At 60.8% G+C, this 14,794-nt stretch overlaps 1 protein-coding gene across 1 annotated transcript; it reads right to left on the bottom strand.

Moving 5' to 3' along the window:
* Positions 1–2,400: 2,400 nt before the first annotated feature.
* VSTM2L (V-set and transmembrane domain containing 2 like) lies at positions 2,401–14,174 on the bottom strand. The gene is made up of 4 exons (XM_062505197.1): positions 14,066–14,174; positions 6,437–6,606; positions 5,267–5,317; positions 2,401–2,712 (listed from the first exon to the last, which is right to left on the bottom strand). The coding sequence occupies exons 1-4, from the start codon at positions 14,172–14,174 to the stop codon at positions 2,401–2,403; spliced, it is 642 nt and encodes a 213-aa protein (XP_062361181.1).
* Between the last annotated feature and the right edge of the window lie 620 nt (positions 14,175–14,794).

Below are 14,794 nucleotides of genomic sequence, written 5' to 3'. Positions count from 1 at the left end.
GGACTGCGTGGAAATGGCATTTTCATGAGGCTGGTTCCTCCCCAGCAGTGACTTGCATATTAAGCTCAGTCCCTTCACAAGCCCAGGACTTTCCCCATCAGAACTCTCCTCCACCAAGCAGCCCCCAACACTCTGGGGTGGGGACCCCTGGCTCCCCCCCACCACAGCCACCCTCTCTGGGATCAGAGAGCCGAGAAAGCCATGTCCAGCTGTCTCCTCCATGAGCGAACGGAGCCAGGACCCTGGGGGACTGCCACACCCAGGGCTTGGGGCACAGACCCACACACAGCCCCTGGCACCAGGCTTTGCTGAGCCACGCACACAGATCCAGCAGGGTCCTTTCCTTGACTCCTGCTCCCAAGATTTCCTATAAACTCACTAAAATTAATCCCTTCTAATAAAACCTGTTACTGTTAAAGCTCACTTCCAGGTTTTACAAATCACTGTGCTATACAGCAATTTGTTTATTCCCCGTTTGAGGTGACTTGCAGTCTCTTGCCCTCCCTAGTGTGTCCCTGGGTCTTCCTTTTCCTCTGCTGTGTCCTGTGTTTTCCTGCACTGGTGACTGATGCTTCCCAGTTTCTCTTTTTCCCCCAGCAATCCCATTCCTTGACTGGGAGAATTCAAGCACAGCCCCAGCCCCACAGCTCTGTCAGGGATTGCTACGGCACGGCCACCATTATTGCTTGTAGCAAAGTGGAATTTTGCACCAGCAGCCTCTCCTTGCCCTGCAGCTCCTGAATGTTTTTTCTCCTGTGCCCTTTGCTCTCCAGCTGGCAGAAGTGACTGTGGTTCCAGAGACGCCAGCCACCTCTGCCTGCTCCTCTGCCACCTCTACCCAGCACCTCTCATGGCAGAAAGAGCCACCAGCTCTTTCTCTTCATCAGCATAGCAAGGGGTGAGCATGATGGAGGTCCAGGAAGCAATAAATTGCCAAGGAGCTGCAGGACTCCAGGCAGCTGGGCATTACCAGCTGGGAGTTGCTCTCCCATTGGAGCAGCAGAGCCAAGCCCCAGGGGCAGCCAGCACCCTGCTTTGGGAACCCCCACCTCCCACCAGACTAGAAATCTGGTCTGGGTGCCCAGGTGGGTGTCAGGATTTCACCTGGCAGCCCACCCAGCACTCCATAGGCACAGCATAGAACATCCCCAGCTCACCTGGGACCTTACTATATCCTGCACTCCTCAGGGCAGTAGCTCTCAGGCTGGGCAGGAGTTCCCCAGCCGCAGCTTTTTAAAGCTCTGAGCCCGCAGCTGCAGGTGATGATGTTGATGCCCATCCCCACCGTCCCCAGTCCAGCAGCCCCAGCTCTGCCCCTTTTTACCCAAGGCAGTGCCACAGAGAGCACAGAGCCGCAGAGGCTTCGTTTAAAGAGCTTTATTAGCTGCAGCAGGTCTGATGGTGGCAGGCTGGGGGGCAGCAGGGGAGCAGCGCCCGGCACCGGGCGGGGAGGCTCGGGACCCCCCTCTCCTCCCCACACCTCCGTCCCCAGGGGCCGTGGTCACCCGTGGGGACAGCAGGGACGGGCTCTGCTGTTTGCACTGCGACACAAGAGCCCGTGGGCCAGACCCTGCCCGGGGTAATGTGGCTCTGTGGCCTGGCAGGGAGGGACGCTGGGACTGAGAGGGGCCGAGAGCCTCGCGCGGGCAGCGGGAGGGGGCCAGGCTGGACGGGGCTGACGGATGAGCGCCCCATCCTCTGTGGAACGCCAGGGGAGGAGGAGTGATGGGTGCAAGAGGCCAGCTCCCATGGCACAGCTTCCCAGGCACACACGGAGCACGGGCAGCTGCCCGGCTGAGCGATGCCGGAGCGTGCCGGGAGGATGCCAGGAATGTGCCGTGCCGTCCTTCCTCTGCTGAGCTCAGGCCTTGCCGTGCTGGGGGCTGCGGGGCAGGAAGGGACAGGGTAGGGCGGGGGGATACACACGGGCTGTAGGATGGAGGCTGGAACTTAGATACGCACTGTGGGGCTGGAACCGAGCAACTAAACGGGGCAACCTACAGGAACGGGCGGCTGGGTCTGCGAAGCACAGGGGAGGGCAGGGAGGGTCGGCACTGGGCAGAGAGCCGGGACACAGCACAGCCCGCCGCACCACGGTGGCAGCGCCCAGGCGCACGGGGGGATGGAGACCACCAGGTGCGGGCACACGGCCCCGGGCACAGCCCCAGCGATTCACCCGGGGCACCGACGGCTCCGGCTCCCGCACCGCGCCGAGCCCCGGCACCGCCGTGCCCCGCGGCTGGGGAGAAACCCGCGGCGCCCTGTGGGAGAGGGAGATGCTGAGGGATGCTGGACAAGACGGGGTGGTGGGGCCAGTCTCTGGCAGGGGGTGCGGGACCCTTGATGGCTCCGCTGAGTCCGGGGCGGAGGGGGGCTCCGGCGTCCCCCCGCACCGCCCACCTACAGCACGCAGGAGGTGTCTGCCGAGCGCTTCTTCAGCTCCTTCCCGGCTTTGTGGTGGTGGTGGTGATGGTGTGCGTGGGCTGAGCCCGGCGCGGCCAGCTCTGCCAGCGGGGTCTCCCGCAGCTCGGTGTCCTGGGGGTGCCCCGGGGCCCCCGCTGCCTCCACCCGCAGGTACGCCTTCACCTTGTGGTGCCGTGCCTTGCCGTCGCTGGAGTCGATCACCCGGCACTCGTACGTCCCCTCGTCCTCCAGCTTCACTCGCGACAGCCGCAGCTTGTGGGAGATGTTGCTGCCGACCACCTTCACCACCTGCGTGGGGACAGAGGGGCGGTCAGGGGGCCCCCAGGACTCCCACTGCCCCCCCCGGACACCCGGGTCGGTGCCACCCCCTGACCGTGTGCCACCACGCCCAGCCTTGTGATGGGGAGGACATGGTAAAGGTTGGTGAAGTTGGTGAGGGGGCACCCAGCCCCAGCCTGGGCCTGCAGGATGATGGAAGCCCTGGCTCGCACCCGGCCACGCAGGGTTCGGAGATCGATGCGGAACCACGCTGGCTAATTAGCTTTTCTACCAAATTGATTCGCTCTCAGTATTTATCACCCAATGAAATTTAAGACTTACTCACTAGCCAGAGCCGTGGCTGCTCTGGGCTGGGTCAATAAATCAGATTTATAACCTACCCCGAGGCCCCTGGCTCTGTTCCCTATAATCACACTGAATGGCAAAGGCCGTTTTTCTACTCGCCGCTGCATTTGTTAGCTGAGGATTTTATGGTGTTTGGAAACGGGGCTGGAGAGGGGCAAAAACCACCCCAAACAGCACAGAAGGCAGCGTGGGAACCAGGACCCCTCAATGTCCCCTCAGCCCACCACTGTGGGGGCATCCAGTGCTGGAACATGAAGACACCTGCCCACACATGCACATACAAACACACATGAGCACACACAAGGTGCTGCATTCAGCTGCCCTGCACGCCGTGCCACAGGTCACAGCCTGGGCCACCCCAAACAGCATCTCAGGGCTGCTCAGTGGCCATGGGCAGCCCCAGTCCTGCATTGCTGGAAGTGGGGATCTGGGAGGACAGGACAAAGCAGGGGCAGGAGCTGCCAGGCCCTAGTGCAAGTGTGCCCAGATGCTGAGACTGTCATGGGAAAGGAGCTTCAAAAAAACCTCTTCGTCGGAAGAGCCAGAAGTTACTGAAATTAATGGCTGGGAAATTTAGAACTAATAAAATAAAATCCCAATTTGCTGGTGCCACCAGTGGCCATGGAGCCGCTACCCAGCAGGTCACTGAGCCTCAGGAGGGAAGATTTTATGACTGGCCGTAACTCCTGTGGCTCTGCCAGCACAGGCAGGGCAGCTTCGGCCCTCACTGCCCATGGGAATGGGGCAGAGCCCCTGGCATGGCCAGGATGGGCAGATTTGCTGTGCCCAGCCTCAGTTCAGCCCTTTGCTCTGTGCTGTTGAATTCAAAGGGGGGAAAAAATAAACCCAGACCCATCACATTTCACTTCTCTTCACCCCTGCAAAGCATTTCCAGCACCAGGTGTGTTTGGTGGATAACACATGGCCAAGGGGTGCCTGGCACTGTGGCTCCTCCTTGGGATTTACATCCCCCCCTCACTGTTTGACTCTGCTGTTTGTTCCCAGTCACCTGCTGTTGTGGCTGTACCTCAAGTTCCATCAGAACCGCCCATGCTCATTTACCTCCTCCATTCCATAAACACTTAATGATCAAGGACATTTGAAATAACAACAAACAAAAGAGGTTTGAAGCTCCAGCCTCTCCCTGCTGGCTGGATCTGGAGGAAGCAGCAGAGACCTCGAATGATTCAAAATAAATCCTGGTTACACTCGCACACCCATCAATTCCATCCCAGCGTGCAATTAACTGCCTAATTAAGCTGAAACATGCACCGGTTGAGCTGGGAGGGAGTGCTGGCCCCAGGATGGCTCCATGCACCCTCCATAGCCCCTCCTGCCCCTGGAGCAGGGCTCGGGTGGGATGCAGGGAGCAGCAGCCCCCCCTTGCTCAGCAGACAGGGTCTGGCAGAGCCCAGGCTCTGGCTGCTCCATCAGCAGTCCTGGAACTTTGCTGCTTGTGGGGCAGGGAGCCACAGCACCATGGTGAGGAGCAGATCCTGGAGGAACCTGCTTAGGATTGGATATGAGTTATGGGTATCAATCAAAGGCTTCATGACCCCTGGAGGAGGATTCATTACCCTCAAGAGAATCATGCACTGATCCTGCAGATGGGTGCTAAAAGGTGATGGTATCCCCTGAGAAGGGTTCCCCTGGGATGAGAGACAGATCCTGGGTGTGAGGGGCACCCATGTGAGAAGCCACAAGTGCCTGACCAACCCCATCACCCCTTGCTCACTCAGTGAAGGAAAAATGGAAGTGCCAGGAGAGGCTGCCGGGTAATGGTAGGAAGATTTCCAGCACAGCTCTGTGTCTGTGGCACCCCCAGATGCAGAGATCCCCGAGGCAGGGAGAGCCAGGGGGGCGCACACCTGGCAGCAGAAGGCCAAAAGTGCTTTATTTAACTGATCAGTGGCTCCTCATTCTGCTCACATGAGCCTAAATAGCTTTGGGATGCTAATCCGCTGAGTCAATCGGATTATTTTATCCCTGGCATTAATGTGTCACTCAGATGCTGGACAAGGTTCAGGGTCCAGGCTGTGCCTCCCAGTGACAGGGAGAGAAGGGCAGCCATCCCTCACCCCAGCCACCCCCAGGAGTGAGACAAGGCAGACACAGTTCTCCCACCCTGGTGTTCCCAGCCCCATGGCACTGGGACCAGCAGAATGTCCTGGTGAGCCCTCAAGTGCAACCCCCCACAAGAACCATCACCCAAACTCACACTGATTTTTGTTGCCTCTTTCCCAGGCTCCTCTGGTGGTGATGAATTCAGCTGTAGAAAAAGCAGAGTAGAGGGAGACCAGAGAGGGAAGATAAATGGTCAGCTCAGTCCACCAGACCCCTGCCCACTCCAGGATGGCTGCCCCAAGCAAAAAGGAAGAGGAAGAAGGGGGAAGAGAGAAGAGACTGCCCAGCCCCAGGAAACTCGGGCACCCAGGGTAGATGAAGCCACACTGTGTACCCGAGATGGGAGGAACCAACAGCAGCACAGCAGCCAGGGAGTATGGGCTGCTCACTCACAGGTCCCACTGCATCTCAGCTCCAGGTGATCCCCACAGTCCAGTAATGGGAATGTAGCCCTAATCACTGTGGCATCACTGCTGCAGCAGTGACCCTTGTCCCTGGAACTCTGTCCCCATCACTGCCAGCACCTGCCCCATTGCCACCAATCTTCCCCTCCAGCAGCCACTGGCTGTGCATTCCCAGTGGTTCCAACACCCTTGACCCTGTCCACCCTCGACCCCTGGCAGCGCTCCCCCCCATCCTGGCAGCACTGCCCTGAGGCTTCTCAGTTTATGGCAACACCAGCAGCAGCCCTGCCAAAGACACTACAATAAAGGCTCATTAAAATCCCCAAAGCTGCTTCCCATTCTTTGGCCCTTATCTCTGTGTGAACAGAGAGCGAAACAGAGAGAGGCTGTTTGCCGGACGAATACACAGGGAAACGGGGGACAAGGGAGGGATGGAGGGTGCAGGGCCAGGAAGGATGAGCTGGTGATGAGATAGGCAAAGGCACAAACACAAAAACAAAGCCTCAGCCTGAGACGGGTCCTGGAAATGGGCCAGGCACCCCCTCGGCTGGGAAGGGCGACCGGGACAGCCCAGCCCCAGCCCCACTGGCCCCAGAGCATCCTCAGTGCAGCTGGAGGCTGAGCAGCCCATGCAGCCTATTAATTGCACCACAGGACCCGCGGCTGCTCTCTGTCAGAGCAGAGGGTGAAACTCTGCTCTGCAGGTCCGGTCAGCGCCGGCGATGCTGACCACAGCACCCCACCAAAACCCAACAGAGGCTGCAAACAAAGCCCTTCCCATGGCAAGGGCAGGCAAGGGCTCTGCCTGAAGGGCTCTGCCTTTCCGTGCTGCCGTGGAGGAGGAGGATGAGGGGCATTACCTGACTGGAAGCCCAAGTCTGTTTGTCCGTCCAGTCCTTGTGGTTGCGGACGTACCACCACTGGATCTCAAGGGAGTAGGAGGGGGAGCCGCTGCCGCGGAAGGAACACGCCATCTCCACATCCTCACCTGCCTGCGCCGTCATGTCGTGGGGGGTCTCGGTGAAGAGAGCTGCTGGAGACAGAGCGAGGGCTGTGGGTGCCTGAGGGGACATTCCACTGTCCCGGTGAAGGACAGTGCCTCCGGCTGACAGGCAGTCACCAGGAGTGCCTGGATCCTTCCCTGGCCAAACAGACCCAGCCCCTACGGCAGAGCAGACATGTCCCTGTCATCCCCAGCTTCTCTTTTCCCACCCCAGCAGAGCTGCCTGGGACCTGTGGCCTCTGCATCCCTCAGACCCCTGCCCCAGAACAAGTGAGGGACCTGCCACACCTCTGAGGTGAAGGAAATAAATAGAGCGTGATCACATCTCACTCAGATCAGGACATAACTGAAAAACAAATCCTCACTTAATGCGGCCCCAAACAGGCTCCCACACGCCATATGGTTTGCTTTCCTCGCTCAAAACAAATATTGTTCAGAGATGTAATTAGAATTCTTTTCATCTCCTCTGGAGAGACTGTTGTTCCTCCGTACAGACAGACCCAGCGTGCAGGGCACCAGCAAATGCTGCTGCCACGATCAGTGCAGTGGCTTCTCCGTGGCAAGGCACGGGGACAGGGCTGCCAGCCCCCTGCACACCCCAATCCCTGCTTCCCTGTGCCTCCTGTCTTCACTCATGCTGCCAGCACTGCCAGCTCACAGCCACAGTGCAGGTCCCATCGGAGCCACTGGAGCCCTCTGGGACACACAGCCTGTCGGGAGCAACACTCTCCAGTCCTGATCCCTCTGAAAACCAATTATTACCAGCCCAGACAAAAAGTTAATACCTCTAATATCTCCCTGTCCCTCTGGACACATGGAAATCCCATCCACTTATCGCTTTCCTTTAATCCATCTCAGCAGGGAGCAGAGGAAAATAGCCAACATCAGGGTTTACCAAGGCAGGGTGTCCTGGTGGGGTTCCCAGTGCTGTTCCCACATCCTGGTCACCCAGAACCCGGCACCAGCAGCCACATGGAATCTCTGCTGGGGAGTGGAGGGAACCCTAGGCAAGGTAACAGCTCTGGTGACCAAGGGCTGTGGGAGGAGCAGGGGGGTCTTCTTGGACAAAGGGCTCCTCTGTGCTCCAAGCCACAGTGGTGCTGAGACTGTTGTGTTCCATCATTAACGAGCACTCACCCACGCATTCCCTGGCTGCAGCCAGGATCAGGCTCTTGCCCCACAGAATTCCTCCTGGCAGTAGCAATGGCCAAAGCCAGCGGGTCCCAGCAGAGCCTGCACCAGCCCTAGAGACACCACAGCTCCAGCAGTGCAGGGGCAGGATGGTGGCCTGAGGGCTCCTGACAGGTCCAAATTGCTGGGAAGACAATTAAAACCTGCTCCCATAGACGGGAATTTGGCAGATAAGCTGAGAAAAGACTGAATCGAATCAAGCTCCTTCTTTGTTTCCTATTTTAATTGGGAAGCATATGTATTAATTAACCCCAGAGCTCAGCCACCTCCAAGCACATCCAGAGGAGCAAAGATCCTGCAGACAGATACCCAGGGTCATCACCTTTGCTGGGGACATATCTTTCAGATACGTCCTCCAGCAGCACCATGTGCCCTCCCTGATGGATGTCATGGATCCTGGCACCACCTGGACAGAGGTAACTCTGCACCCCCAGCCCTGCCCCTCACAGGGACACGAGTGGGGATCAGGGTCCCTCCAGACAGCCCCCAGGCTGGGCATGGACCCTGCACTGGATCAGCCAAGCTGCCAAGACACTGCTCCTGCAAACACTGGGCAAGTCACCAACTCTGGTCAGTGCCCTGTCCCTCCAGTGTCCCGGTCCCCTGCCCACCCCAGCCCCATCCCTCTCCCCCCACTGACATTGGAGCAGCATTCCCCACAGCAGGAGGGAGGCAGGGGGCTGTCGGGGGCCGCTGCTCCTTGTGCTTTATGGTCTGCTACCTGTCATAAACTGAGAACACCAGGATCAATAAATCTTCCAGGAAATAAAAATCAGGGGAAATAAAATGAACTCAATGGGGAAACACAGATAAACAGAATTGAAAATGCCTGCTGGGACAGCTTGGTGTTCTCATAAACCAGAGACAGACAGACAGCAGGGTCCCTCCCTGTGGTGGGCACCACCTTGGTCACGCTTTGCCTGGGGAGGGGCTGCTGGCAGTGGGGATGGGGCTGTGCTGGGGCAAGAGCAGGTCGTGCATTGCCCCGAGTCCCTGGAAATGACCACAGACCCCTGCTCCGTCCCCCTCCCTCATCCGTAGGCCCCACGCAGCACAGAAGGCCATGCAGCCCCCAGGAGCCTCTCCAGGACTCTGCCTGCCATCCCACAGCCCCCACAAGGCACAAAGGACGACACCAGAGCAGCGTCATGGGCACGAACCCAGGCTAATTGTTGTGTAAAGATGTACCGGAGGACAATGAAATATGCATTGGACATTTGCAGACGCCTGTTAATCACTCGGTCAGCACAGCTTCCTGCTCCAGGAGGGATTTTTTTCCCTAAGCCAAGAGTCAGAAGCCTTTTTCTGTGCCCAGCAGAGCTGGATCCCCTCACTGGAGCTGCAGCCATGCTGGTGGGGTGACAAGTGCCAAGCAGTCGGCAGGGCTGGGGCTGGTTCCATCCCATGCTGGGCAGGGACAGGGGCTAGGGAAGCTGAAACATCCCTCTGCTCCTGCTCCTGCTCACTGGAGTGTCCATCCAGACCCTGCCCTGCTTCCCTGGTCTGGGGCCGGCTCTGACCTGCTGGGTTTGTGATGCACCGCTGCAGGAAAAGCAAATGTGTCAAACAGAATCCACCACCACTGACAGTCTCCCTAGGCACCCGAAGCCCCTTCGGCACGGTCCCTTCCCAGACATCCATGATCCCTCCAGCACCCTCCCCTTCCCAGGAACCCACGGCTCCTGTAGCTGATGGACAGCGACAGCCCTGGTTTCAGAGGCACCAAGTCCTGCCGGCAGCAAAGGCACCCCAGACACATCCCGGCACACGGGCAAGGCAGGGACCCAGAGACAGATGGACCCTCCTGCCTGGCACAGGACCCCCCAACCCTTGGCACAGCCCCCCAAGAGCCATCCCAGGGGATCGGGAGGCACAGGAGGCACCCTCCAGATGGATCCAGAAGAGATCTGGGCACTATCCGAGTGGTTGTGTCCACACTGTCCCCACCACGGGACACCGGATCCACCAGAGGCTGCTGCACAGATCAGGCTGCAGCCTCCCTCCCCTCCCTTCCCCTCCCATTCCCACCGCCACTAACAGCTGTGGATGCGTCTCCTCCTGACAAGCCTGCGAGCAGGGATGCTGACCCCGGGGCGCTGCAAACACATCGCGGTGCAAACCGCTGCATAAACACGGCGTGACGGCCGCGTCGCTGCTGAGAGAGGGCAGGTGGCTCCGGCCCCCGCAGCTGAGCGGGCAGAGGACTTTGGAGGTGAGCGCTGCTCTCCTCCAGCCATCTCCCTTCCCACGAGACGTGTCTGGAGTGTTGCGGCCGTGGCTGGGGTCGGGAGGCTCCCACCACACGCTGGGGATGGCAGCGCCATTGCTCTGCCCCTCTTTACTGTCATATGAGCAGCAGAAGGAGCTCAGTTTTGCAGTATGTGAATTAAAAACAACAACAACAAAAAAACCACCTAACTCGGTGACTGAGCAGGCCAGCGCTCACATCACCGGAGAGCTGGAATTAACCTTGAAAACTGAAGATATTTCTAACAGTGCCCATCACGTTGGGCCGCCCCAGCTCCTGCCCCCAGCACTTCCCATTCACGTAATGTTAAACCCTCTCAGCAAGACAGAGCTCAGTGGTGAGTCTCTCCAGTGTGGCCCCGGCTACACAAAGCTTTGCCCACACAAGAGGTCTTGCTGCTCCTATCTGGCTCCTGGGGACTCGTAGTTCTCAGAAAATTCCCTCCCAAGGGGCTCAAGGAAGAGCTGTTTTTTGATAGTGTAAGTAGCAAAGCCCTAAAACGGCTTTTTTTTTTTTTTTGACAGCTCCCAGCGGGGCTCCAGCAGTGTGTGCAGCCACCACTAGCCCTGGTGCTGCTCTCTGCTAGGGGATGGTTCCCGGCAGCCAGGGGAGGATTCTTAGTCGGAATCAGCAGGAATGGGATAGGGCAGACAGGATCAGCCCCCTGCTCTCACACCCAGCACCTAAAACACGAGCCACTGGCACTGGCAGCCACTGCCGAGAGCTGCCCACACCATGAGCCTGGTGCTCACGGACACGGCACATTCCTGCCCGGCTCTGCCCACCCCTTCACTGCTGAGCTCATCCCAGCCCAGCTTCGCGCGGAGCACACGATACAAGTCATCAATGCACCCGCCACAACCAAACCCAGCCAACACCCCCAGTGCTCAACCGGGCACCCACGGCAGACAGAGCCTCGGGGGGGGGGGGGGGGGGGGGGCAGCCAGACAGGAACGAGCCCTGCAGCAGGGGAAACAGCTACGGAACAGAGGAGCTCGGAGAGAGCCAGAGCTGTCGAGGATAGGGCCAGGAAGGGCTGTCTGTCCCGAGGAGAACGAGTCCCACTCACAACACGAACCACGATCTCACAGGAACCGTGAAGGGGAGAGGGTTCAGCAGGTGCCCACCTGGACATTCATCTGGCCCCCTTCCTGAGGAAGGAGGCAGCAGGGCAGAGCCCCCAGCTCCCTGGCCCACTCCAGATCCTCAGTCCAGCCCTGCCGCGCTGCCCACAACTCCCAGACTGCGTTCAGCCGTGCCGGCTGTTGGTTGATTCCTGCCTCGCTCACAGGGAACGTTATGATTAAAATTAGCTGTCACTGTCCTAACGTAATAATTCCCAGTGTCTGGTCCGTCGTTTGTCAGCCGCTTCAAGGGAAGAGAAAGCCCAGACGTTTGATGAGGAGAGGTGTCAGATGTAATTGCGTTGAACGACTGCACGAACAGCAGCAGGAAAAACACATCGCATGGAGAATTCCCACCAGGAAGTGTGAAAAAATCCGGCAGAATGCAAAGTGTTTATGAAAGTAATTGATAGAATAATCACTGGGGTGTGCGGGAACGGAGCAGGGCAGCGCCCTGGGGAGCCGGGGCACCGCTCCCTCCAGCCTCCAGCCGCGGCTCTGCTGAGGCGAGGCGAGATCGCCTGTACACGACACCGGGAAGAAGCCGGGCAGCTCCTCCTCACGGCACGGCTCCCCTGCCCCGCTCCAGAGCCAGCAGGCTGGGAAGGCGGCTGGAGCTTCCCAGTCAGCGCATGAAAAAGCCGATGGCAGCAGCCCAGCGTGCACAGGCTGCAATGGGGGGCATGAATAATTGAAGGCACCAGCGAGAGGAGAGGAGAGGAGAGGAGAGGAGAGGAGAGGAGAGGAGAGGAGAGGAGAGGAGAGGAGAGGAGAGGAGAGGAGAGGAGAGGAGAGGAGAGGAGAGGAGAGGAGAGGAGAGGAGAGGAGAGGAGAGGAGAGGAGAGGAGAGGAGAGGAGAGGAGAGGAGAGGGAGAAGCAGCTCTGTAGGTAGGGAAGGGATGGTGGAAAGAATCCTGCGGCTCAGATGCTCTCACGGGGCAGTTAGAACCCATCCTGGCTCCGTCCTTTGCCAAAGGCAGAGCCTTTGCTGTAGGAGCAGGTAAAGGACTTTCTTTAATTGTGACTTTTCCCTCCCCACAGCCGTGGCTGCCCTGCGAGCAGAACCTCGCTGCCCAGGGTGGTGTGGCAGGATGGGGGAGCCGCCGGCGCCCCAGGGATGCTCATGGCCGCTCGCCGATGCCTGCGGGGCACAGGCTGCTCCCGGTCAATTCCCTCACTGCATCCGGAGTGGACAAGTTAAAAAGGAAGAGTGAACGCACTCCGGGGCTGTGCCAGAGCCTCGCGATGCCGTGGAGGCTCCTCTGGGCCTCTAGCATCAGGCAGAGATGGCGGCGAGCTCCGGGCGCTGCCTGCTGCGGGCAGAGCCTGGCAGGACCTGCCCGTGCCCGCCAGCCACAGCCGAGCCCATCCCGCCGGCCACAGCCCCTCTCCCGCTCCACGTCTCCAACCTGCTGGATGGACTCTCGTGGTGCGGAGGGAAAGCTGCACCAGCCAGTAATTAAATGATCAGTCTCCGATCTGCTAAACAGCGATTTATACAGGTCTTCAGCACACACAGCTTTTATCAAATTGGTATTCACCTACTGAACACAAATGGCTTATTATACATGACCCACTTATTCACTGCTTTTCAGTATCGTTAATAAAGGTTTCTGTTGTGATTAAGTGAGTTGCTGCAGAACTGCTCGAGTAGCGAGCTGTAATGTGGCTCCAAAGTGCACTCACCCTCCCAGAATATTTCATCTTCTTGGCTCCCTGTTCCTTTGCAGCGACCATTTCACTATTTATTTGCCTATTGCTGAATTTCTGAGGGGAGCAGTGGTGGCTAATGGAGGCTCTTCACCCACCTTTCCATCTGGCATGCCAGCCTAGCAGGTCTGGAAACTCTCCTGCCATGAACCCCCAATGCAGAGGCTGATCATCCCTTCCCTGGGCAGGCAGGTACCTGCCAGCCCACGCACTGCTGCGGGACACCACAAACTGCGGGACACCTCACACCTTCCACCCTGGCACGGCCCGAGGTCATGTGTGCCTGGAGCCTCCTCGGGGCAGAGAGTGGGTCCCTCCGCACACGCACACAGGAGGCCCCGGAGCTGGCTGGGGGGAAGAGCTGGGACCCGGGCACCCAGCATGTCCCCGTGGTCACTCCTCGGGCTAAAACTGAACGTGCCCGTGTCACTCCGCGGAGAGCGAGGAGGGTTTCAGCAGCCTCCTCCGAGGGGGCTTGGTCCCCCGTCACCTTCTGGGTATCTGCGAGGGAGCTGCCCCTACGCCAGGTTCCTCACGGGAGGGTGCAGGATGCAGGAAGAGGTTTCCCTTCCCCAACCCCGGTGTATCCCAGCGGGCTGGGCAGCACCGAGCCGCCGAACCACCGTGCACCGGAGGGAGAGGAGAAGCGGGGGGCAGCGGGGGAGCCCCGCTGCCGGGGCGTGAGGCACCGCACGGCGGGGAAGGCGGCGGCACCGGGAGGCGCACCGGGAGGTTCACGGACACGGGGTGCGGGTGGTGGCGGCGACACCGTGTGACACACGGAGACGGGGTGCGGACGGCGGCGGGCACCGGGAGGTTCACGGACACGGGGAGCGGGTGGTGGCGGCGGCACCAGGAGGCTCACGGACACGGGGTGCGGGTGGCTGCAGGCACCGGGACGCACCGTGCAGAGCCCCCCGACTCGGCAGCCCAGCGGCGAAGGCAGAGGCCGCCCCCCGGGCTCCGGAGACGGGAGCGGCGGAGCCCAACCCCAGCTCGCCCCGGCTGCCTCCGCTCCTCGAGCCGCCGGCGCGACGGACCGCGACACGGGGCTGCCCTCGGCGGCGGAGCCCGACCGGGACCCCCGAACCCGCACCCGTCCCGCTGCCCGGGCAGGAGCCGCCCCGACCCGCCGCCAGCCCCGCGGGGCACCGAGCCCCGGGAGCTCCCGTCGCTCAGCCGCCCCCTTCCCGAGCCCCGGCCGCCGCCTCACCGCTGCCCGCCGCCGGGGCGTCCCACGGGGGGTGCCGGGAGGCGGCGCCGAGCTGCAGGTAGAGCCCCAGGTAGTGGAAAATCCCCAGGGCCAGGGCCAGGGCGCCCATCTTGCCGCGGGCGCGTCCGTCCCGGGGGCGGCGGCGCCGCCGGGCCGAGCCCTGTCCCCGGGGCTGCGCCGCGGTCCCGGCGCCGCCGCGCTGCGGAGCTCTTCCCTCGCGCGGAGGGCGCCGCGCGCCGAGGCGGTGCCGCGGCTCGCCCGGAGCCTCCCCCGCCCGGCGGAGGGATCCCGGCCCGCGCGCACCCCCCAAGTTTTTTTCCCACGGTTCATTCTTAAAATGCGCGGGGCGGGGCCGGACCCGCCGCGCCCACGCGGGACCCCCGGTACTGCCCCTCACGGCCGGGACCCCCCCGGTACTGCCCCGCACCGTCGGGACCCCCCCGGTACTGCCCCGCACGGCCGGGACCCCCCCGGTACTGCCCCGCACCGTCGGGACCCCCCCGGTATTGCCCCGCACGGCCGGGACCCCCCCCGGTACCGCCCCGCCGGGAACACCCCCGCACCGTCCCGCACCGCCGGGAACACCCGGCATCTTCGGCATTCCTCGCACCGCCCCACCCGGACACCTCCTCCGCACTGCCGGGACCTACCGGCACCCCCAGGGCCCCCCGTCCCGCCAGGACTCTCACGTTTCGCTGGGACCCCTCTGGCACGGCCAGAGCCTCGCGG

The sequence above is a fragment of the Cinclus cinclus genome, chromosome 18 (assembly GCF_963662255.1).
Source record: "Cinclus cinclus chromosome 18, bCinCin1.1, whole genome shotgun sequence".
Classification (NCBI taxonomy): domain Eukaryota; kingdom Metazoa; phylum Chordata; class Aves; order Passeriformes; family Cinclidae; genus Cinclus; species Cinclus cinclus.
The sequence above is the reverse complement of the archived record's forward strand: the minus strand, read 5'-3'. Positions and strand labels throughout refer to the sequence as shown.